The sequence below is a fragment of the Filicampus tigris genome, chromosome 7 (assembly GCF_054856515.1).
Source record: "Filicampus tigris isolate MCC_2025a chromosome 7, RoL_Ftig_1.0, whole genome shotgun sequence".
In the NCBI taxonomy this organism is placed as follows: domain Eukaryota; kingdom Metazoa; phylum Chordata; class Actinopteri; order Syngnathiformes; family Syngnathidae; genus Filicampus; species Filicampus tigris.
Genome location: NC_141223.1, coordinates 4,536,862 through 4,560,139, shown reverse-complemented (window position 1 = coordinate 4,560,139; position 23,278 = coordinate 4,536,862). Strand labels below are relative to the sequence as shown.

Below are 23,278 nucleotides of genomic sequence, written 5' to 3'. Positions count from 1 at the left end.
CCGTACATGATAATTACAAAATTGTAATTATGCTTAATCTTCCTTTTAACATTGTATTCAGCATCGCACATAATAGGGAATCTCTCTTGATTTTAGCTGAGCGTTCACTTAAGAATTTGATAGGAAGTCATACAGAAAGTGAATTTGTCGAGTGAAACGAAAATGTGACACACCTTCTTTAAGAGTTTGTATAATTAGGGGTAGCTGCAGTTTTTGGATTCGGCGGCTTGCAGTGTTGCCTGACAAGGAAGAAAAGGCAGTAGCCGGAGTGCAACATAAAATTGTGTCATTAGACCACAATTAGGTCAGCATCAACTAAAAACCTAACGTGCGTTTGGCACATAGAAAATGACATCAAATTAAAAACACGGGGAAGTGCTGTTTGTATGCGAAGGGAGGAGAGAACACATTTCGATTATTAAGAGAGAGAAAAAAAAATCATCCAATATGTACATTTGTATATGAATGTGCATAATTCTGCTAGCAATCCCCAAGAAACGCTATACTTTTTTAGTTACTGTTTTGATATTCTTTTAAACCCCATAACCAATGGCCAAACATGCCAATTCTCTAAAAATGTGCACAGTTCACAAGGCAATACAGTAGCCGAATGCTTTCCTCTGTTGGTTTAACGTTTCAGTTTTGCAGACAAATGATTCGGATTTTTCTCTTTTCTGGAAAAAAAAAAAAAAAAAGTCTGAAAACAACAACAACTTTTAACTTATTTTAAAAAAGAAGACATATTCTAAGCGGTATAGAGGATGGTTACATAGATGGACCTGCATTAAATAGTTTGCCATTTATCAAGCAAGTGTATTTGTGTGTACACTGACGTCTGGGCGCCTAGTTCCTTTGTCCTAATTTCCATCAAACCATAACGCCCTAATGGAAGTTCAAGCCCCTGGTGTGCCATTTTCTACCCATTCCCCGGCACAGCTTGTTTTTAAAAGGCTCATACCCACTGTGAAGGGTGGATGTGTGAGGGATAAACTTCTGTTGCTTTTATGCTTTTACAGCCTTGTTTTGATTACGCACACGATTAGGTCCAGTCCCACTGCTAATCGCCTTTCCATGCCGCTTATAACAGGTCAAACATATGCATTGATTTCACATTAGTATTTAATCTTAAAATGTTCTGCCTCGCTGCATCGCAGATTAAGCGTGTCGAGTGAGAGAGGAGAGAGGGAGCAAGACAACACCATGAAAAGTTGTGCCTCTGGTTCTGTGAATGACACGCTGCTGTTATGTTCATGAATGCTTATCGGTGTGGTTGTGAGAGATCCTTTTTTTTTTTTTTTTAATTCCCATTTGAATATGTGTCGTAATTATGAAAGCAGTTGCGTTGAAATTATAATTATGAATGATTTCTACAAAGAGTTAAGATGCACACATTTACTTGGACCTCAAATGCATCTGTATGAAAGTAAAATAAATCAAATCAACTTTTTTTTAGGGCGTGGGGATGGATTACTGTCATGTCTCATGCAAATGAACCACTGCTCACCCTAACCACCGGCCCACCCCTGACAGTTGGGTGTGCCGATGCAAGTATTTCGATTTGCATGGGTAGAGCTGGGGGCTGTTGAAGCCCCAAATCTGAGTTTGGATTTCAAACAAAGAAAAAAAAAATGCCTGAGCCCCCACAAAGAAAGCAAAAGCATTGTCTCAAGGAAACTACAATAATAAATAAATACACTTATAGAAAATAAATTAAAACTTCAATAAATCGCAGAAATGAGTAAAGTCAAAATATGAGAATATTGTGTAAAAAAATATATATTAACACAACTTTATGAGATATGGTTATACATTTACAAGAACAGAAATTGTGCATTATGATGATAACAACTGAGGATGTCAACAAGTTCCACTTTTGTATACATTTTAATTTATTATACAGCATGCGCCTAGACTTCGAGTGCCCTTAGGTGTGCGTGTGGGAGATTTGACATTCACTCATTAAAAGTACAACTTCATCATACTTTTTTCCCCCGCAAAAAAAACCCCCTTTATTCTCGTAATATTATGGTACTATACTTTGAAATACTTACGTTGAACTAAAAGACAAGGAGAATAAAAGCAGCAGATGGGCGGTATGCAGCTACAAAAGCTAACAGATTTGGTAGGGACAAACACAGTAAAAGAGAAGCAGCACATATTTTTAAAAAGTACCTCGCACCAAACAACCTTGGAGTTCTGACCACCTGCCAGAAACATCTGCCTGAAAGTAAAAAGTAAAGAATGTGCGTGTGTGCGTGCGTGCGTGTATGCACTGAGCATATGCAAGTGTATCATTCATGCCAAGGCTTCTAATTACTTAATCTGTGAAAAAAATAAGAGTAAAAAGGACCAACTTTGAGATTCACTGTCCCGTTTCTCTCACACCACATTTGAGTACAAGAAGAGACCAAGAAATACAATCGCTTTGATTCTTAGTGGATCAATCATTTTCCTTGGTACACGATATACAGGATGACTCAGATCACATCTAGAGAGCACAAGTACTTTGTTAAAAGCATTTTGACAATTCTGATGCTGTTTTCCATCTTTTCTTTGCGAAGATACACTACTGCTGGCGTTTACTCCAGTCGCTCTCTGTCCTTCTCAGGTATGGCCAGGAGAGACTGTATTTCCAGACTACACCAGCCAAAACTGCATCGACTGGTGGGTTGATGAGTATGAGCGATTCTACCGCGAGATCAAACATGATGCCCTCTGGATAGTGAGTCTGATTTGAAAATCCTCTATTACCAAAGTTCATTTCAGATTTTTTTTTTTTTTTTTTTTTTTTTAACCAACTAACAAGACAACCAAAGGCCAAATTAAATATAATATGAGGCCTTACAGAAAGTCAGACTATAGAAATGAGGTGGTTTTCCTTTGCATGGCTTTTCCATGTTTATGTCCAACATCGGTAAGGATTTGCATAATGGTTAGGCATTCTTTCCAAGTATGACAATCCACGCATTGTAATGTCAGAGTTAGTTAATTAAGGATTAAGGGTCGGAACAAACCCCCGGGGTTTGGTGAGCCAGTCTTGGGGTTTCAGCGGAGGTCAAGTGCATTGAAAATGAGTCATAAATTGCTCATTTCTGAACTAATTGTCATGAAGCTTGCTTTGCTATCAACGCCAAAAGCGTGTGCTATCAAATACAGAAAATACATTTGAGATTTTTGGCGAACGCGGCAACACTTGCTTTAACACACGAGCTTTAACGTCGCCGTAGACTCTATGGTAAGGACGGTAAAGGCACCTGGTTCCCAGAATGCATTGCATGGCACAATACATTTAATAAATAAAGTTATAAGGACCTTGTCGTATATGTGTGTTTGTCTTACTAGGAGATGAATGTATTTAACCTGTCACAATAGGAGCGGCAACCTCTTCTCACCTCAGTAGGATTCCGTACAGCTCTACACTACCGTACTGCCGACTACAAGCACAAAAGCAAACATTGCTCAATTACTACCTTCCTATTAATCAAAACAACGGTCTTCAGGAGACAATATTTTCAGTTAGCAGAATAGTTACAGCTCTCGTACTTAGTGTAACATATGAAGGTATACCTAATGAATGGTAGAAATGTATGTAGTATTCATATTAGTATTACAATTTCCATTTTAGCAAGCAAGCCCTTTGGAAGATGTCTGGATCGTTTTATGTATCATTTCAATTGTTAAAGGTATTTTCATTCACGAGTGACTCATCCTGTTGCAGGACATGAATGAAGTAGCTAACTTCAAGAAAGGATCAACCAAGGGCTGTGCTGATAACAACTTGAACTATCCTCCCTTCACTCCAAGTAAGAGACATTCTCCCATCCACCCATTTAATTTCTGTACGGAAAGGAGAAAGAATAAAGGGAAAAAAAAAGAAAAAGCAATCCGTGTCACCATTTCCAGGGCCAGTTTCCGTGAGTCATTTTCACCATTTACGTCACATCATTGTCCGATTTCTGGAGTTATCACATTATTCAAGTCATCACGTCAACAATGTAATGCGGTATGCTTTATAGGCTAACGGCCATTATCTGATTATGCCAAATCAGATAATCACACCTTCATTAATCCCCAATACACTGACTTTATTCTTTGGCCATGTGTACCCGCTAATCTGATTTCATACTTAACATTTGCATGGGTGAAGTGGAAGTGGTGTACAAACAGCCTGATCTGCAAAAGACAAAAAAAACAAAAACCATGGTCCACTTCATTGTTTCTATTCTGTCTGAATATCAGTTTAATAGGTAACTCTTAGTCGTAGAAATTCATTCTGTGTTTCAAAACACAAGAAAATGTATGGAAAATACCAGGAAATGTGAATAATTCTATGTCGGGACGAATATATCTATTCCGACAAAAATCGAATAATATTCTGAAACCATGAACCGCAAATGAGGGTTTGTCAATTACAGCATTTGGGACACCACTCTCAGTTATCAGATGATCATGTAAACAGGCTCGCCATCGTAATCCATTCCTGTCCATCACTTCTATCATTTCTCCCACCAACAGAGATTCTGGATGAAGTGATGTATAGTAAGACTCTGTGTATGGATGCCAAGCAGGCCTGGGGCAACCACTATGATGTTCACAGTCTCTATGGCTACTCCATGGTGCTGGCGACTGAAAAGTGAGTGGAGAATGATGTTAGTATCTTGCCAACTTGCGCTTTGGAAGCCAACTAGCTGACATCCCTTTACAGCAATTAGCAGCAAAATACGCAGCGGAATTACTCAAAATAGTTGCGTCTAAATGTATGTTATTTTGGTGGCGCACTGATTCTAGTCCAGAATTAAGGGCCCCGTACTTTGTCGTCTCCTTTTCCTTGTCCCGTTGGTAGTAGATCGTGACATCAATTTACATCAACAACAGTGGGTGGTAGAATGACAAATGGCCGCCCCCTGAGATGGATGAAAACAGGTGGATTAATCTGCGCAATTCTTCTTAATCAGAAGACTGCGTTTAGACTAGCTGGGGCACACAGAACAACTTTGGCAAAGAACATTTGTCACGAGTCCCCCCCCCTTTAAAATATGTTTTTTCATTATTATCATTACATTACTACTGAATGGAGCAATTGTACTGTAAATATCATTCAGGCACTGAATCTTAGAGGAAATCAATTCGACTTTGATTTCCTTCCAGGGAAAGCATTATGTAGTTATAAATAATCACAATCTCTGCCTGGGCGCATGCATCCAAACCACCTGTCCTTATTTCATTATTCAATGTCTTTGACCACTATGCTTTTTCTCTCCGTTCCTCAGAGCTCTGCAGCGTGTGTTTGGTGGGAACCGTACTCTGATGCTGACCCGCTCCTCCTTTCCAGGTGTGGGGAAATATTCGGGTCATTGGCTGGGGGACAACGCCGCCAATTGGAACGACATAAAGTGGGCCATCCCCGGCATGCTGGAGTTTGGTCTATTTGGAATTCCATATGTGAGTTCTGAACTTTTACTAAAGATCAAACAGCCCTTGTGGTTTTTTTCAAGTGTGAGTTGACCTCGGAATAGAATGACTGGAGAACACCCGGTTAGCATGGAGGGGCTACACAGTTGACGGACATCGTTGCTGCTGTTGTATTGCTCTCACTCTCACAATTCGCACTCATCTTCATTTGTATTCTCTAGTTATTTCAAACGATATCTTGCCACAATACGGCAAATCTCATCTCAACCACAATTTCCTGTCTAACACATTCAAACTTTAATTAACCAAATACGCTTATCGTCGTTCTTTGTCTGAACAATAGTCAGTGTTCCAGTTAGATGGGGGCCACTGGGACCCAATCCCCCGGCAAATTCCACCTGACATCCCACATAGACGGTCAATTCATCAACGATGTAAATGGAAAATTATGCAAATGACAAGAGGATGGACAACCAACACCTACTTCCCGCCTCAGAAGTTGGCAATGCAAACACCGTGTCCGCATATCTGTAATTGTCAAAGTTTGCAAGCGTCCAAGTGCAAATTAGCGTCGAGCATTGATAGGATCAAAATGGACAGAATGCTAACATGTCTCAGAGGCAATGAAACACTTGATTCAAGTTTCCTTTTAATTAACAATGCAATTCTGGCGTTCAGAACACTTTTAGCTGCTAGTTGATCCCATTGTTGTGACGTAGGGAAGGCAAGTTTACCTGAAATGACAGCCACAAAAAAAGGAAGGAAGACTTATTTTCCTGCCGCATTAACACATCGGACGCACCCGGCACACACACTGTTGGGTTGCTAAGTACACCACTGAGTCAGTGACATCCACACACACGGTATGGTGTCGTCTTAAATATACCAATGGCGTCAAGGTGTGACTGTGTCATTCAAAAGTAAGGTTGTTCTGTACGCGCACACACAATACTCAACATAGTCGGAGAAGGAAAATCCGAGAGCGAAATGGGACTTTTGATCGATTCCCACCAACTGAGTGTGTTGCAAAATGTGGCCAATGGCAAACAATAGAACTCAAGCAGTCTCGGAGGAGTGGCCTTTGAAAGTGGCTTTCTTAGATTCCCATTGTGTAATCAATGTAAATAAAGATCACAGTCCTCATCCACTGTCTGCAAACAACTGAGCTGACACATAGAGACCTAAAACTGCGCAGTTATGACTGAAATAGTTGACACCACCACAAATGATTTTAAAACCCGGTTGAAGTTTCTTTTCTCTGGCTTTTGATCAGACCTGACATTTTCGGCTCTTTTCCGGCGTCAATTGTATATAGTGTTTTATGTTCATTTATTGGCTTTATTTATTTATATTTTTATCATCTATATTTATGAATACGTGTATCACAGCCATTTGTTTTTTATTTCTTGTATTGTTTGTAAAGTGCTCTGTTACAGCTCTAGCTGTTATGAAATGCGCTGTATGAATACAATTGTATTGTATTGTATTGTATAAATATCACCATTTTGTTATACTGCATAATGAGATGAAAATCATTGGTAAATACTGGCCTGCCTGAATTCTCAGAAGTATTAAACGATACGGTTATTTTTGCAAGTAATACATTCAAATTTAATGGGAAATACCAATAGGTGGGTGACTGCTTTATTTGAAAATTCATTGCGGTGGGCTCTGTCAAAATACTTTTGGAGCAACTGTCATATGCCGTTTTATCCCAGGAAGACTGCAAGAATAATAAATATACACAACATGCGACATTCAATGCTTTCATTCGTTTCAGATTGGAGCTGACATCTGTGGATTTTTTGATGACTCAAGCGAAGAATTATGCCGTCGCTGGATGCAAGTGGGAGCCTTCTATCCCTTCAGCCGCAACCACAATGCTCAGGGCTACAAGGTAGAGTGCTCTTAAGTCATGTTGCACTTTCCTTGTTTTATTAAAGCATCCCTTTGATATGTATATATCACATAGGTTGAAATGCATTAGTGTCAAAGAGAATTAAGTACAGGGGACACAAATTCTGAAAAGGGGTGGTTATTCACTGACAATAGTATTTATAGTCAAACTGTTGTAGCCATAACATCTTGGTCGAATTGAATGGAATATTATTAAATGATATGGGATATAAGTAACAAGTATAGAATGTCATCACAAAGGACTGCAAATCTAAACCGGCGGAAGTGAATTTCAAAAGATCCTGCCTCTGATAGCACGTATCTACTTGGTTGCATACATTTGGACAAGGTATATTGATCCTGAAAATGTATTTGTGATGGAAAAGAAAAATAACCACAGTATACATTATGATTCATGATTTTACTTATACTGTACATCTTTTCACTTTAAGAGGGGGAAGTCAACGCAAACATTTTTTTTTTCAAGAATATGTTCCATGCAAGCCCACTAGTGGAAACAAGGCATTCTGATAAATATTGCGTTTGTGGAATAAGTGTTAATCCACTCGTTTTTAGCCATCTCTGGGGGCGGCCATTTTGTCTTCTGTCGACTGAAAATGACATCACAACTGCTCACAACAACCAATCACGGCTTAGATTCAGAAATCAGGTCAGCTGTGATTGGTCGTTGTGATGTCATTTTCAGTCGACAGAAGACAAAATGGCCGCCCCCGCAGATGGCTACAAACAAGTGCATTTTGCTACTTAACTTATATTTTTATACAAAATTAATCAGAATGCCGTGTTTTCGACTGCTGGGGGCAGATTCTTGAAAAAAATATGGTTGGGTTGACTTCCGCTTTAAGGCTGCATGGGGTTGGCACAGGCTTGATGTCCTTCATGACTTGCCTTTTACAGTGTGGTAACCAGAGGTGGGCATTTTACTAAATGTTGCTGGTCCATCATTAACCATCCGTCAGTGGCCTAGGCACCCGTCTGTCATCTATCAGTCCGTCATTTTTCGTCACAAACCAAATTGTAATCGTCAGTTGGTCAGTCCGTCAATCTGTTAAACCCGTCATTTAGTCCGTCAGAAGTCCATTCGTCCGCCAGTCCCGTGCCACACCGTTGCCACGAGGGCCACAATTTATGAACCTCTTTTCCGACGACGACGTTTTCGATCGGGGCTTGACTGTTCGACTTGGAATGTCTGAAAATGAGACGAGACTTGACGGACGCAGGGAAGCCACCCAAATGAGCCGAGAGCAGTGTTTGCATTGACATCCAACGCGGATTATTGCGCAGATAAGCACAAATGACTGGCGAGAAAACTCAGACCATTAGCGGTGAACAGCATGAAAATGAAGGCTCTGGCAGCGGACGTGGCATTTCCATGCTCATCAGTGCTACAAAGATAGAACACTTATAAATGGGATGTCGTGTGTGTGTGTGTGTGTGGGTGTGTGCGCGCCAATAAATCCAAAGTACTATTTCGCCAAAACAAAACAGCTGATATGTGACCTTTGCTTTAACCCGATCGCGGATCGAATGCCATGAGTACGCAAACCAACCCGCACGCGCGCAGACGTGCGTTTTGCATCACTGTTTGAGGTGGAAAAGACATTAGGCTATTAGCAGATTGAAAAGACAATGGACAGAAGCTAATTGACCTATTTGAACTATGATGAATCTTCGAACAAGGGAATAGTTCCTAACCAGATAAAGTGTTGTGACTTCTCTGACTTATGTGTGTGTGTGTGTGTGTCTCATGACCTAAAAAAAAAAAAGAATCAAGCTATTATGTTCTGAGATCAAATAAGATCTTTTTAATATTTTCTTCCCAAGTTTTCAGGAAATGAAAATAAGCCAAGTCATTGGCAAATGTGAGAAATGTAGCGCAACTTGCGAGACCGACTTGTCGGCACATGCGTGAGCTTCCCCTAAAACAAATCAGAGGGGGAAGTGAGGTTCTTGCTCATCAAATCCAGTCTCGGTAATTAATGTTGTCTGCAGCCTCAGGATCCGGCGGCATATGGGCCAGGCTCGGCTCTGGTGGAGAGCTCCAAACACTACCTGAGGATTCGTTACACGCTGCTGCCGTACCTCTACACACTCTTCTTCAAAGCCAGCACCACGGGGGAGACCGTAGTGCGTCCCCTCATGCATGAGTAAGTCATTTGGAATATCGTGCATCCCAAAACAAGTGTGACTTCCAGGAAATGTGCTTTTTTTTTTTTTTTCCCATTCAGCAGAATACGTGTATTAATATTCATTTATGCCTTTATTTGAAAATATAAACACTGTCTCTATATATCACCTGTTTTATAGCCTCTTCATTTTCCAGTTGTTGTTGTTTTTTTTTTCCTTTCTGTTTTTAACCCAGGATCATGCAATGTTATGCTAGCAAGGCTTTAATTCTTCCACAATTCTTGTCAGGAATTCATTCTATTCTTAGGAAAACATTTAGTTCCGTTCACACATCTTAATCGAATTTCCCGAGGTTGTATTCTAGCATGTCTCTGTTTAATATACCGTGCTTCTTTCAGCACGCGTGTAGCTGATATTTTATTGTTCGCTGTTGCTTCTAAGGTTTTACTCGGACAGTGCCACCTGGGGTGTGGATCGTCAGTTTCTTTGGGGGAAACACCTGCTCATCACACCTGTACTGGACCCGGTTAGTCAACACGAACCAACAAACGATTGCGCAACCGCACGTTAGCGAGGACCATGCATGACAACCACTGACCCCCTGTGACCCGGAACGCTTCAAATGGGGGCATTTTTAATGCCATATGTGCCATACAGATTGGATGACCAGCTCATCCGACACACACCCACACACTGACCTCCGCTGGGAAAAACATGACATGGGATTTGCTTTGTTGCCCTCCCCTCCTCTCATCCCCCTTTCTTCCTCTTTCATACTCTCTCCTCTTTTCTCTCGGCTCTAATGAGAGCACTGACCTCATTACAAGCAGATTAGAAGTGTAGATGGAAGTGTGTGCGCGAGTGCGCGTAGTAATACGCAAGTTTCTTGTACTGCGCTGCGCTCGACATGCGTCTGCATGTGCGCCGATATGGCGGATTGCGGTCGTGTCAAAATGGCCCCTTTAATGGGCAATTTAGCACGGCCCCTTGTTAATTGTCGATTGGTGGAAAGTAAATTGGATTCATAGGGTGTGTCAAGTTGCTTCAATTGGTGTGATCGGGGGAAAAGTGAATATTTCAAGATGAGGGCGCAGCTTCCAAGGAATTAATACGGAGAAAGCATACAAGTCTGCACTAAAACCAATGAGAAGAACAATAGGTGTGTAAGAGCAAAGCTTAAAAAAAAATTCTAGGGAGCTTCTGAAAGGTCACAGACAGAGCAAATGAAGCACCGGCATTGTGGGTGGCGATCTTATCCATCAACGACCAGTGGCGTTGTCAGATCTGAAGCCCCTCTATAATGTTTTCAAGAACCCCTCTAAATGATTTGTTTGCTTATTTATTTTATTATCAATTACACCAAAAGTGTCAAATGCTCAATTATAAAGTGACCAGAAAATGATTTGAAATACAAATTCATCTAATTCATCATTATTCGCTCATGTAGGATCATAAATCTGTGAGTTTCCCCTCATTATCCGATCCGTTCCACTTAATCATATTGAGACCGTTCTTATTACTCAAATTCCAGTCCGTGTTTTCTCTGCGACCGCAATTTACAGGCTTGAGCGTCTGGAATGGAGATTCTGGATAGTACACTGCGTTCTCAAGAATTTGAAGGATGGACTATCAGTATTCCTTTAAATATAATCATAAATCTACAGGCTTCTGTCATTTAGAGCCCTTGTCGTTACATCCTCTCTCTCTCTGCAGAGCGTCGTCGGCCAATGTATTATACGCCCGTCTGTGGCTCAGCCACAAAACTGCTTTTAGATCAGCGAGACTGCAAATGCAATAGTTGACGATAAAATCCAGTTGTGGATAAGGTGCTTAGGATGAAGTCAGCAAAGACCTAATTCCCACTATTTCTGGTAACCCTTCATTTTCCACCTCACATTAACTCGAATTCACTGTCTTTCTTCGTCCATCGTGTCATCCATCTGTCTTCTCATTTCTCTAATGATGCTCGACCTCAACCCTTCGGATCTTTGCGGCAAACAGGCTAGTTCTGTTGACTTGCTTCCCATCATCCCCTCTGGTCACCATCCACGCCATCTTTTTGCCCATTTTTTCCCCCCACGTTGCTTTTTATTTCATTCTTCCATCAAATGTGGGTTCCATTTCTCATCTTGATTCTCCTAGTCAGCTGTTGTCAAATCTTTCGTGTGATCCTTTCTTCATTTCATCCAGGTTCTCTTTCAACTCACTCTTGCTCACTTTCTGCGCTGCTTGCTACCCGCCTCACACCTACCGACTGATCGGAATCACATGCAGATCAAACTGTGGTCTAGAGAGTGGTTTGACGTGCTTGCTTTGCGCGGAGACAGGCCTCACGTCCTATCGCTCTGAATCACAGTTAGCAGCAATGCTAGCAGCGATACTTAGCCGCTCTTTTCTTTCCCATTAGCCAATGTGGTGACTGAGAGGCATGGCAAGTAAATCGGACACCAAAACACGAGGAACCCGAACCCTGTGACGTGGATTAAATGTTACTCTTTAAAAAAAAAACATTTGGCTGGTCTTTGGAGGGAAAAAAAACATGCTACTCAAGAGATGACACGTGACATGCTTTTGATGGGCAGGGTGGCTCGACATCATTGACATAGTTATTAATAATTTCGTGGGGTTTTTTTTTTGAGAATGAGAGTTCGGGTGGCTCCTTCATTCAATGTGCTCTCTGTACTGCCTTCCTCCCTGTCAGAAAGAGCCACGATCTGACAACGCTATCAAAGGCTGGTGCTCTTCTATTGATTGCTCTTGTCTGTCTGCCGTCTTGAGCCATCAAAAAATGTCGACAGTTGTCACTTGATATGATCTTTCCCATCATGAATTGCATCATAGTGCCGCCGACTGAAAAGTCACACGGAGCTGTGTAGAAGTCACACATCACACACAATAGACTGCTAAAAATGACTTATCTGAGGTAATCATGTGTCATTATGCTCATGTTTTAAAAAATACTTCCCTTGTGGTGTACTTTAGATTCTACCATCACACCTTTTAGGATTATCATCATCAGATGGGCAGGAAGTTGAAGATTAAGGAATTACTCTTTGTTCTCTGTAATTCAGACCCACAAAAATGTGACTGGAAGAAAATGATAAAAAAAAATTGAAGAAAATAGATCAAGGTTGAAATTGAAATTTGGTTATGCATGACAAATGTCCCTTTTTTTTGCAGGGTGTGGTTATGTTGGATGCATATATCCCGGATGCTTTGTGGTATGACTACGAGACGGTAAGACTTTGTATTCTCGTTTTGAAATGCTGTTTCTAATGTACACTACCTCACCTTTCTTATGATCAAATAAACTCAACATCATTTTGTGGGGATTATTTACTAATGTTATTTACTAACTATTATTTACTACGTTGTATTAAAGGATAATAAATTGAACACCTTTACAACTGTAGCGTATGAGAACCATTGATCAATTTGCTTCACATAAACTTTCCTTAAATAGCCATTGTTTCATTCCCCATTATGCATAAAAACTGTGATTTGCTCAATAAAAAAAAAAAAAAAACATAAGGAGTTTTTTCCCCCTAGAAATAGGCTCATCTTTGAAATTACTAATCAAGCCTGTCTGTGAGCGATATCAGTGATGCAAAGAGACTAGAGAAAAACATCCAGAAATATTCAAACATTTATTTAGCCCCCTTACATACGTAAGCATCATCATTTGGAACACCCTGCATGTATATGGGAACACCAATGACATGATTTAAACATCTGTGAAGACATGATCGTCTTGTATGGTGTAATCCAAATCAAAAACAAGTGATTCGCAAATGTCAAAGGAGGCAAATTAGCATCTCCTTGATAGGGCCTTAACAAAAAGTAAATATCATAAGCTGCCTCAACAGGGGAAAGGGATCATGAATAGGCTAAACTAGATTCTTTGCGGCTGCGTCAGTGCAGGATTAATTTACAGTGCGAGAATGCTTCAATTCTACAGGTGCAATCAAATGGTAAATGTAGTGCTCAAGAGAAGGATTGCAGAGGGGGTTTATCAGTATTAGAGGCATTAGCACACACAAAGAACACAGTTTCACGTGGACGTCGATGCTTGAAGTTCTTTGTCGGGGACTGGGAGACAAGAGAGATAAGACCGAGCGAGACTGGAGACAATGATCGAGTGGAAGCAGGGGTGCAGATGAGAACGGAGAGACCATCTCCCTTACGGAGAGATAAAAGAAGTGTTGAGTTCCCTCTGGGATCTTATTTTGGCCATCACAGTGGCATTGTAAAGCGGCCGCTGATCAGATGGGTGATTAGATTTTGTTTCTCATTGCTGGTTTCTATGACCTTGTTGGTCCCTAGTGGTTATCTAGGTAGGAGTATGAGTGAAATGAAGGCGACTGAAGTACAGGACAAACAGAGCAAATGACTAGGGGTGAAACGGTACGCTAAATCACATTTCGGTTCGGTTTCTTGGAAACTTCGGTTCGGTATATTTTCGGTACAAAAAAAACAGATTTAAAAAAAATTTTTTTTAAGTATGTTTATATTGAAAAAAGGACAAGTAAAGGGTATATTCTTTAGGAAAAATAAATAAAAGTGAACTATTCAGAACACTAAACACTCAGCAGCCTATGACACAGACCGGTTGTCATTACAGTACATATATACACGTTTTGTGATGAAAAAAATACATGCAATAACAGTTACAATTATTGCTAACTAAATTAAAACTCTTTAATCATGAAATATAGTAACCTTAAAGTCTTTATGAAATTATTTACACTTTTTCACAGTCAATAGCGCCTGTGCATAATCTCACGCTATAATAAGTGGACCGAACCAAACATTCCATACCGAAACGTATTAACACATCCACGTGTACCGTTACACCCCTACAAATGACATTATGAAGTGATACGAGTAGTGACAAGAGTGGAAAAAGAAGAAGACAGAAATATAAACATATTGAAGGAAGAGCAAGAAAAAAATGTGGGATGACATTTACTAGAAGAACAGAAGACCCCTTGAGTCTGTAACAACCAATATAAAACAGTAGCATTTAAGAGTTATCATTATTTTGGAATTAAAATATGAAATATTCATATGAATATATATAATATTTTTCAAGGTAGATATGCCAACTCCAGCCCACACACACAGCATAAAATGGCACACGGCATGATCGGAACACAGAGAAAAGAAAATTAGAGCATCACATGAGAGGATAACAAGACCTAGAATAGGATTGCGAATGAGATGAGATTGAGAGAAGATCCTTTTAAATTGTTTTGGCCTGCTATAAAAGTTCAGGCCTCGGGAGATCAGAAATTAAGTGTGTACCATCCAGGCCACAGCAGCAATGAGAGAATGAGAGGAACTGTAGAGGACTCTTCAAAAGTTGTTTGAATAGATGGAGGCTAGGTTTGTATACAAAGCAAAATAAACTAGTGTGCTAGTAGATTGGAACCTCACATGTGCATGAAGGTAATTTGTATAATGTATTCTTTTTTCGTTTTACCAATCAGATGAAAGCATTGGCAGAGCGCAGAAAAAACATTAAGCTGCATCTACCGGGTGACAAACTTGGTTTACACATAAGAGGTGGTGCAATTCTCCCCACGCAGAAACCGAATGTTACCACCACTTACAGGTACAGACTCACAAACACACTATAAACTGAAGCACAAAATAAATGGATGGCCTTGCGTGCATCGGTATCCAAATTGGGCAATTGTGGCACAGTTCTTTACACCAACAGAGGGCTGCTGATCTTGACTGAAGAATTGATGAGAGGGTAGAAAAGTTGGAGCTGGGGAAGCCTCGTCCATAGCCCTGAGGTTGACAATTGAAAGCTCCTTGGCAAGGACCAAAGTATAACTAGAGATTGCTCAGGCTTTGGACATTTTTGATATGTTGGTTGGCTACACTGAACGACTAGGATCTACAATACCTGCGGTATTACACTAGCTGTTATAGCCGATCTTTAGCCTTTCGAAAGTCCTAGAAAGACCACTGAAGTATGCCCAAACACTGTCCGTCTTTGAGATTAGGAAAAAGTGGAATTACCATGGAATTTATAGGCAGTCAATTGCCAGCGAGTTAAGCGATCTATGACGGCCATCTGTAAGAATATCTGTGGCAATCCTGAGCATCTTCTGTAGCGTTTTTACTGGCACTAAGCAAGTTTGAGGAGGATGGGAGCAACCCTGGCACAAAAGAATACAAACGTCCTGAATTGCTTTACGGCATACTCGCTTCGTCCTTTCGCTATAAGGACGGAACGTCTACGCGCGATTACTGGTGTCATGGCAGAAGCCCCAAAAGAAACCAAAAAACGAAAGTATTATTCAAACAAAATTAGATTCATGACCTCATCGCTATTCACCTTTCACACAGCCACTGGAAATAGAAATGTAATTCAGTCCAACTTGCAGGCCAGCGAGAGCTCAGGATTTCACGACACTACCCGCTGGCGCGCATGGGAAACGTGGTTGACTTTTGTCAAAACACTACCGCTTTTGTCCACATGGCGCCAACATAAGCAATAAAAACTGACATGACACAGTGTTGCTTTAACAACAAAAAGGGGAAATATCCAAAATGTATTCTATTTTTAGCTACTACGTATGTAATAGTAAAGATATATGTATGTATGTGCGTAATATAATGTAAAGATGTAACGTCCCAAGAATGTACTGAGTATTCAATAATGAAAGTCGTTTCTATCCTATTTTGCTTCGCAGTCGACGCAATCCAATGGGTCTGATCATTGCTCTTGATGACCAAGCCCAGGCTGCAGGGGAGCTGTTCTGGGATGATGGTGATTCGAGAGGTAATATTTCTCTAATAGTGTTTATGTTGGTCCAAATATAAATACAGTAGAGCCACTAAATGTTACTTTAGAATTTGACAGGCATTCTTCAGCCAAATCAAATCGTATTCATGTCGCACTTTTCACACATAAAAATGCAAATCAAAGTGCCGTACAATAAAAACATCAAAATACAACATAAAGAGAAGACCCGCTCAAAGACCCACTCCCTCTTTCCCTCCATCCCTCGCTCGCAATATACACAAAAACTTGATTCATACTTTATCTACAAATTAACCAGATTAGTAGTTGAGGAAATCCAAATCTCGCAATATGTATTTAAAGGATTGTGGTTATATGTACTCACATGAAGGTCAACGACTATTTCAGTTACACTTTACGGTTTCACCTTGATTGATACATGTCTACAGCTTTTCCATTAGGGATGTGCAACTTGCAAAATGAAAATGCTTGTACCAGAACTGTTTAAACATTCTGCTCACACAGATGAACAAATGAAGGTCAGTCACTCAGTGTGACAGTACACCGGCTATGTCAAATCACTGTGACAAATTCCAACATCTGTTCTCTTTTTTTCCACAGACACTCTTAAAAAAGGCAACTACGTCCACTACAAATTCACCGTTCTCTATGTAAGTCTCCCTAGCACACCTGTTTCGTGGTAAATCCAACCCTTACTTTCCATCTTTCTGGCACAGAAAACGATGGGTGTCAAGTTTCAAGGCATAAAAGCAAAAAATAATTGCCTGAGTTTTGTGATTACAGTACAGGCATTTTATCCAGTTAAAACAAAATGGAAGCATAATGGCTGAAGGTCTTGGATTTACATCAAGCACACTCTTCCTTTTTTTTGCTTCCTAGGGGGTACTGACCATGCAGGTGATGCATGCCGGCTACAGGGATCCCAACAACCTACATTTTGAGAGCATCACAATCTTAGGCGTTCCCCACCCTCCTAAGTACGCCTATGTGACGCATGTGGGCTCTGGATCACATGGAAACTCTACAACGACTGTTCCACATTCCAACATAGAGTATGATGCAGCCAAAGAGGTACCGTTTAGTCATCTTCACGCACATTTGTACATCCCAATATTAACGTTCATTGGAGCCGCTTCTTTATTTCAAGCAATGTGATGCCGATGAATGTTGCCGGGGTACGCAAGTATAAAAAATGGCATACATATTCTACAATTACTTAGGTACTAATGCTGAGCATTATTATAATGTGCGCGGAGGCAATATTTGACACAGCCTTTATTTAGGAACTATTTTAAATTTAGGAAATACTGTCTTAATCCAATGGTTGAATACGTCTTGTAGCGACGCGGGACCGTTGCAGGGTGGATGACTTAAAACACTGGCTGTACCATTTCAAGGTTAGCCCCTAAGTATGAGAAATGGAAACAATTTACAGTGGGTGGGTGTTTATATAAAAAGAGACAGGAAAAAAATGACTAAGAGCAACAAGCCTTTCATGTGCGAACGGGGTTATGAGTTAAAAGCCCATAAGACAAGAGTCTATAAAATGAGAAAACATCCAGTTAACCAATATTGTAGACAGTTTCCCCCATACAGAAAAGTGTTATTTCATGCTCAAGGTTTTCCTGGTCAAACACAGAAGGATACATTTATCACAGTTTACACCATTGTTGTCTGGAGGTGAAGGACAAATATGCTAAAAATGTTTCAAGTTCAATGACTATTCCCGCGACGAATTCTGGTCTCAGTATGCCCATGCATTCAACATTAGATAATTGGCACTTAATTGTACTAATGTCAGTCACGTTTGGCTCGATCCATTTACTTGATTGTATACCTGCAAATTTATCTACCGGTAGTTACCTTATAATATAACTTTTTACACATCTCATGGCACCTTCACTGTGTTTTGTGATCTTTTACTCTAGTTTCTTGCTATAAATTTAGAATCTTGCCATCACAGTATTTCCCCGCTGAACTCCTTCTGTGCTTGGATGTTCCCCATCAAATATTTTTACTGCGTTTAATGGGAAGTGGGAAAATGACTTCAAAAGAAAAGGACGCATTTTGATGAACATCACTAATGTCTAGTAAACAGATCAAGAAACTTTAGGGTGGTACTGTGACTGTAGAGCTCCCGCAAGATTTGCCGTGACTCATAGTTCCCCATAGAGGCCGTTGAAGCAGCTTTGGAAATTAACAGATGTGTCTTAATTGGGAGCACAAACAAAATCAAGCACATCCGTTAGTCGGTCTCAAGGAAGCCTGTCTGTACAAAGCTTTGCCGTACAGGAGAATTGGCCTCATTCCACTTTAGATTTGTTCTCACTGGTGTTTTACTGTATATAAAACAAAAGAATTATGATGCACCAACCCTTTGGGTACGCTGCATAACAAGGAAACCTTAATACTCACTTTTACTATCTGATGCGGCTTTTAAGGTAAAATCTGATCTGTCAGGCTACTTGTTGGCAGGCAGAAATCAGACTGTAGGGTCGGGTTATAACTGCCCAATGAGGCATACGCCAGTCAAGACCATTAGACTAGACTGTTTGAATGACAAACTTGAGCATCTCCCACCAGAAGGAAGGCGGGAGGAGGTGGAAATGTTTTGGGGATAATGAGATAATCACTCCTTGATGTCATCATTTAAACCTTACAAACAGATAGTTGGTTCGGTGTAGTAGCCTTGAGTCAGTGTAATCTAGTCATATTGGCACTTGGAATTGTCGCTCAAATGCAGGTTCTCTTCTTACGACACCTGCCTCTAACTCTGGGAGAGACATATCTTGTGCGTTGGGAGGTGGTGCAAGAGGAGTACCAGCGCTTTGACTGCCACCCCGAGGAGCATGCAGATGAGGCCAAGTGCAAGGCCCGAGGCTGCATCTGGAAGGTTAGGAGATGCCCTCTGAGAACTCAATTTTCCATTCTTAATCCAAAATCGGTTTTCTTCTTCCAACATCCTTTTCAGCCAAGCAACATTGAACGGGTTCCCTGGTGCTTCTATCCAAAAGACTATGGATACCATGTCAGAATAAATGAGCAAACCACATCTGGCATTTGGTTGGAACTCTCCCGGAACAAAAAGTACCAGAGCAGGGGCCGCTCTGAGTCAGCTGACATTGACAACCTCCATGTTCAGATCACCTACCACAGCAGTTCTATGCTGCAGTTCAAGGTCTGTTTGTTATTCCATGTACCATGTCACCCACAACGTAGAGTATTTTACCACTCCGAAGTTCAAGTCAAGACAGCCTAGTAAAAACACCCGGCGTATTAAATATAGTTGCACTAGACCCCTTCATTCCATCAGAGTACTATAGGATGAATTAGGGATGAACTAGAATTGGCCCTCTTGTCCCGGTATTTTTGTCCATATATAAGTTAATAGCATTGCCCTACACTGAATGATTTTGTTTCCACCGGCATTCCCATCATGCGTGTCCACCGCACACATACTAATATGCCCTTCTGTCCAGATCTGGGACCCAGCCACAAGTCGTTATGAAGTTCCAGTTCCGCTGTCTATCCCACCTGTTCCCGAGACTAATGAGGACAAACGGCTTTACAAGGTCCTTCATAAAAGTGATCCATTTGGCATCCAGGTCATACGGAAAAGCACGGGGACCACCATGTGAGTGCAAGTGTTAAAGGAAAGCGGAGTTGTTTTAGAAGAGTCTAATCATGTCAACGTACTCACGTTCACGTTACCAACTACTGTATGTTATAAATGATACAGATTTTAAAAAAATTTCCAGTCATCAATACCACATTTTGACACTTATAAGACGTTAAAGTTATAATTGGAACGGTTTATGTAATTTGACAACAATGTTGCCACACACAGTTACTGGCAAAGAAATAAGGTGCATGTAACGCAATTTAATGACATCCAATATAGTCACTTATATGAAATCCATGCCTTTACAACAATGCTTATGGTCAATTTGGATTGGAACTAACAATGGTTGAAGTTTACCAATTATATTACTGCAGTGGTGTAGAACTGCACGCTGTCAAACTAAGAGCCATTTCTAATATTTCAGCCTTCTTTTGTACTTAGCGCCTCTAAGTATGATATATGTACTGCAGTTCTGCACCACTCTAAACTACACCCATAATAATTAACATATTTTATTGGTGCAGGTTTACCAAACACCCAATAAACCCATTTAGTAGCGGTAAGAAAACACACAGTCACATCAAAAATCAATTACATCCTGTCCGAGCTAGATATATGACCCTATGTGGGAGTGATCTACTTTTACATGAACATTTTTATATACAGTATATCTCCTTGATTTCAACAGGAAATTAGTTGCTGAGGTTATTTGCTTTCAGTAAGGACAAACATTTACAAGGACAACAACATGTATTTATCCAGTAAATGACTTATGTTGGCAATATGTGCAAATTATTGAATATGACACAATGTAAACACTTCAAGCATCATAACATATTTCGAATGGCACATCCATGTAGAAATAATTAAATAAAAACCTGTAGTGGCGGTACCTTGTTCCTAAGAACATGCAAGTAATATTTACTGAAACTGGAACGACGTTCGCCAACGTGCTCAAAAAAATATATCCTGTATATACAGTATTTAAAGTGAAAGTCAACCCAAACATATTTTTTTAATAATATGTTCCCAGCACGCCCACTAGTTGAAACACGGCATTCGGATTAATTTTGCATTTGCGGAATGAATATAAGTTAAGCAGCAAAATGCACTCATTTTTAGCCATCTCCTCCTTTAAAGGAGCATATGTGCATATTTTGGCACCCCTGAGCAAGGCAGATTATTTTGCGTCAGATGAAATGTTGCTAATTAATATATCTGAAAATGTGACATTACTTCCTTAGGGGGTTAAGCGTGTGGTGTTAAACATTATTATGATGTGAATAACTTCCTTTGCAGTAACGCCTCTAATTGATTCTAAGTCTCTGTCACTCTTTCTCAGTTGGGACTCATCGGTGCCAGGTTTTACCTTCTCAGACTTGTTTATTCAAGTATCAACACTTCTGTCATCTGAGTATGTGTATGGCTTTGGCGAGACAGAACATTTTACATACAAACATGACCTGAACTATCACACCTGGGGCATGTTTGCCAAAGACCAGCCTCCTGGTGTAAGTATCTTACTGAAACACACAATCACTGCAAATAAGGGTTGCTTTTCGTGTTTACTTTTTAATACTTAATCCCAAGCATCTGTTCTACATGTAAAATAATATGAAACCGATTTTGGGACTGTTTAGAAGCTGGATTTTATCATCTTAAGCTGATAGTCTTCCACATAGTACAAATATGATCATATTGTAGTTGGGGTAGCGTGTTGTTGTTATGGGTCTGATAAAGAAGAATTTATCTTTACCTAGCCAAAGAATAAAAATAACATTATGGCTACATACATCACCAAATGGATTTATAGAGGGGATGGTGTGGAATAATTAAACGCAAAGTATTTATACTGCATCATTTTCAACGTGTGATACCTTGGGTTTGGCTGTGTCAACACAAGTACCTGACAGTGATTGTAGACATCACTACATCACAATAACCTCTTTCTCCTTCTTCTTCAGTTATGTCAAACACAATTGCAGGCCCATGGACACATACTCACCCGCGCAAACACACGCCCACCCAGGCACTCTCACACACAAACATACTTGTAACAGCTCCTTAGGTACCAGTGGAGTAGGATGCTGATGGAGTCTGACATGCCCGTGAGCTTTTGTCATAGATGTTGACATCTCAAAGCGGCAGATTCCCTTTCTCTAGCACATCACTGCGCCCCCCCCCCCAACCCAGTCCATTTTGTTTCATAGTCTCCTGCTAATGTTCAATCGGGTACTCGCAGAGTTGCACACTTCACAATTAGCACTGCCTTTTACCGTGACGAAAAACTGCTGTACAAAAATGCTCTGGTGCAATCATACAAACAACATAGCGACCACAAATGAAAGTCCAACACTTGACTGTGTTCTCCCTATTACAGTACAAAATGAACTGCTATGGAGTTCACCCATTCTATATGGGCCTCGAGACCACGACTGATGCTCATGGTGTGCTGCTGCTGAACAGCAATGCAATGGGTCAGAGGAAATCGGAACGTGCACGTACACACACACACACACACACACGCACGCTTGATGAAACACATTATGTCAGCGTAAGCCTTGACATGGATGCAGTGGGCATTTACTGTAGGTATTAATATTAATGGAATATTTTATCGTGCATGACAGGAAGCCTTCTAAAAGCCCAATGCAACTCAATAAGTGTTGGTTGTTTCTTTTTATCCCCACATTAGAATCCATGTATATCCAACAGCAAGAGACATCACCAAATTGCAGCTAAAAACGGACATGCTGCTGTTATATACATACAGACGTTATATGTAGGGATCTTGAGTATTTCCTTCAGTTTGTTTGTTCTCAAGTAAAAATCAACGGCGGATTTCTAGATCGTTCTACAATTGTACTTGTGGAAGCACGCGACCAACTGGCATTGCTTCAATCATCATCTTGGCATTAGCTAAGATCAAATACTAATTACCGGTACTTATCGCCCTTTCTAAAAGCGGAAGTCAACCCAAGCAAGCATATTTTTTTCAAGGATATGTTCCCAGCAGGCCCACTAGTTGAAACACAGCATTCTGATTAATTTTGCATTTGTGGAATATAAATTAAGTAGCAAAATGCACTTGTTTTTAACCATATCTGGGGGTGGCCATTTTGTCTTCTGTCGACTGAAAATGACATCACAACTGGTTACAACGACCAATCACAGCTGACCCGTTCTCTGAGTCTGAGCCGCGATTGGTCGTTGTGAGCAGTTGTGATGTCATTTTCAGTCGACTGAAGACAAAATGGCCGCCCCCAGAGATGGCTAAAAACGAGCGGATTAACACTTATTCCACAAACGCAATATTTATCAGAATGCCCTGTTTCAACTAGTGGACTTGCATAAAACATATTCTTGAAAAAAAATATGTTTGCGTTGACTTCCGCTTTAAGTTCCAGACTTGTGCACAAAAT

The 23,278-nt window shown here is 40.4% G+C and overlaps 1 protein-coding gene across 1 annotated transcript in view; it reads left to right on the top strand.

Annotated features, from left to right (window-relative positions):
- si (sucrase-isomaltase) overlaps nt 1–23,278 on the top strand; it is a 47,542-nt gene that overhangs the window by 9,567 nt on the left and 14,697 nt on the right. The window contains exons 12-28 of the mRNA XM_086036161.1: nt 2,609–2,722; nt 3,719–3,803; nt 4,516–4,633; nt 5,271–5,442; nt 7,193–7,309; nt 9,322–9,476; nt 9,898–9,982; nt 12,637–12,693; nt 14,946–15,070; nt 16,164–16,252; nt 16,835–16,884; nt 17,114–17,305; nt 18,978–19,127; nt 19,206–19,412; nt 19,714–19,868; nt 21,199–21,367; nt 22,237–22,333. Coding sequence (XP_085892287.1) covers nt 2,609–2,722; nt 3,719–3,803; nt 4,516–4,633; nt 5,271–5,442; nt 7,193–7,309; nt 9,322–9,476; nt 9,898–9,982; nt 12,637–12,693; nt 14,946–15,070; nt 16,164–16,252; nt 16,835–16,884; nt 17,114–17,305; nt 18,978–19,127; nt 19,206–19,412; nt 19,714–19,868; nt 21,199–21,367; nt 22,237–22,333 — 2,137 coding nt within the window. The remainder of the gene's footprint in view (nt 1–2,608; nt 2,723–3,718; nt 3,804–4,515; nt 4,634–5,270; nt 5,443–7,192; nt 7,310–9,321; nt 9,477–9,897; nt 9,983–12,636; nt 12,694–14,945; nt 15,071–16,163; nt 16,253–16,834; nt 16,885–17,113; nt 17,306–18,977; nt 19,128–19,205; nt 19,413–19,713; nt 19,869–21,198; nt 21,368–22,236; nt 22,334–23,278) is intronic.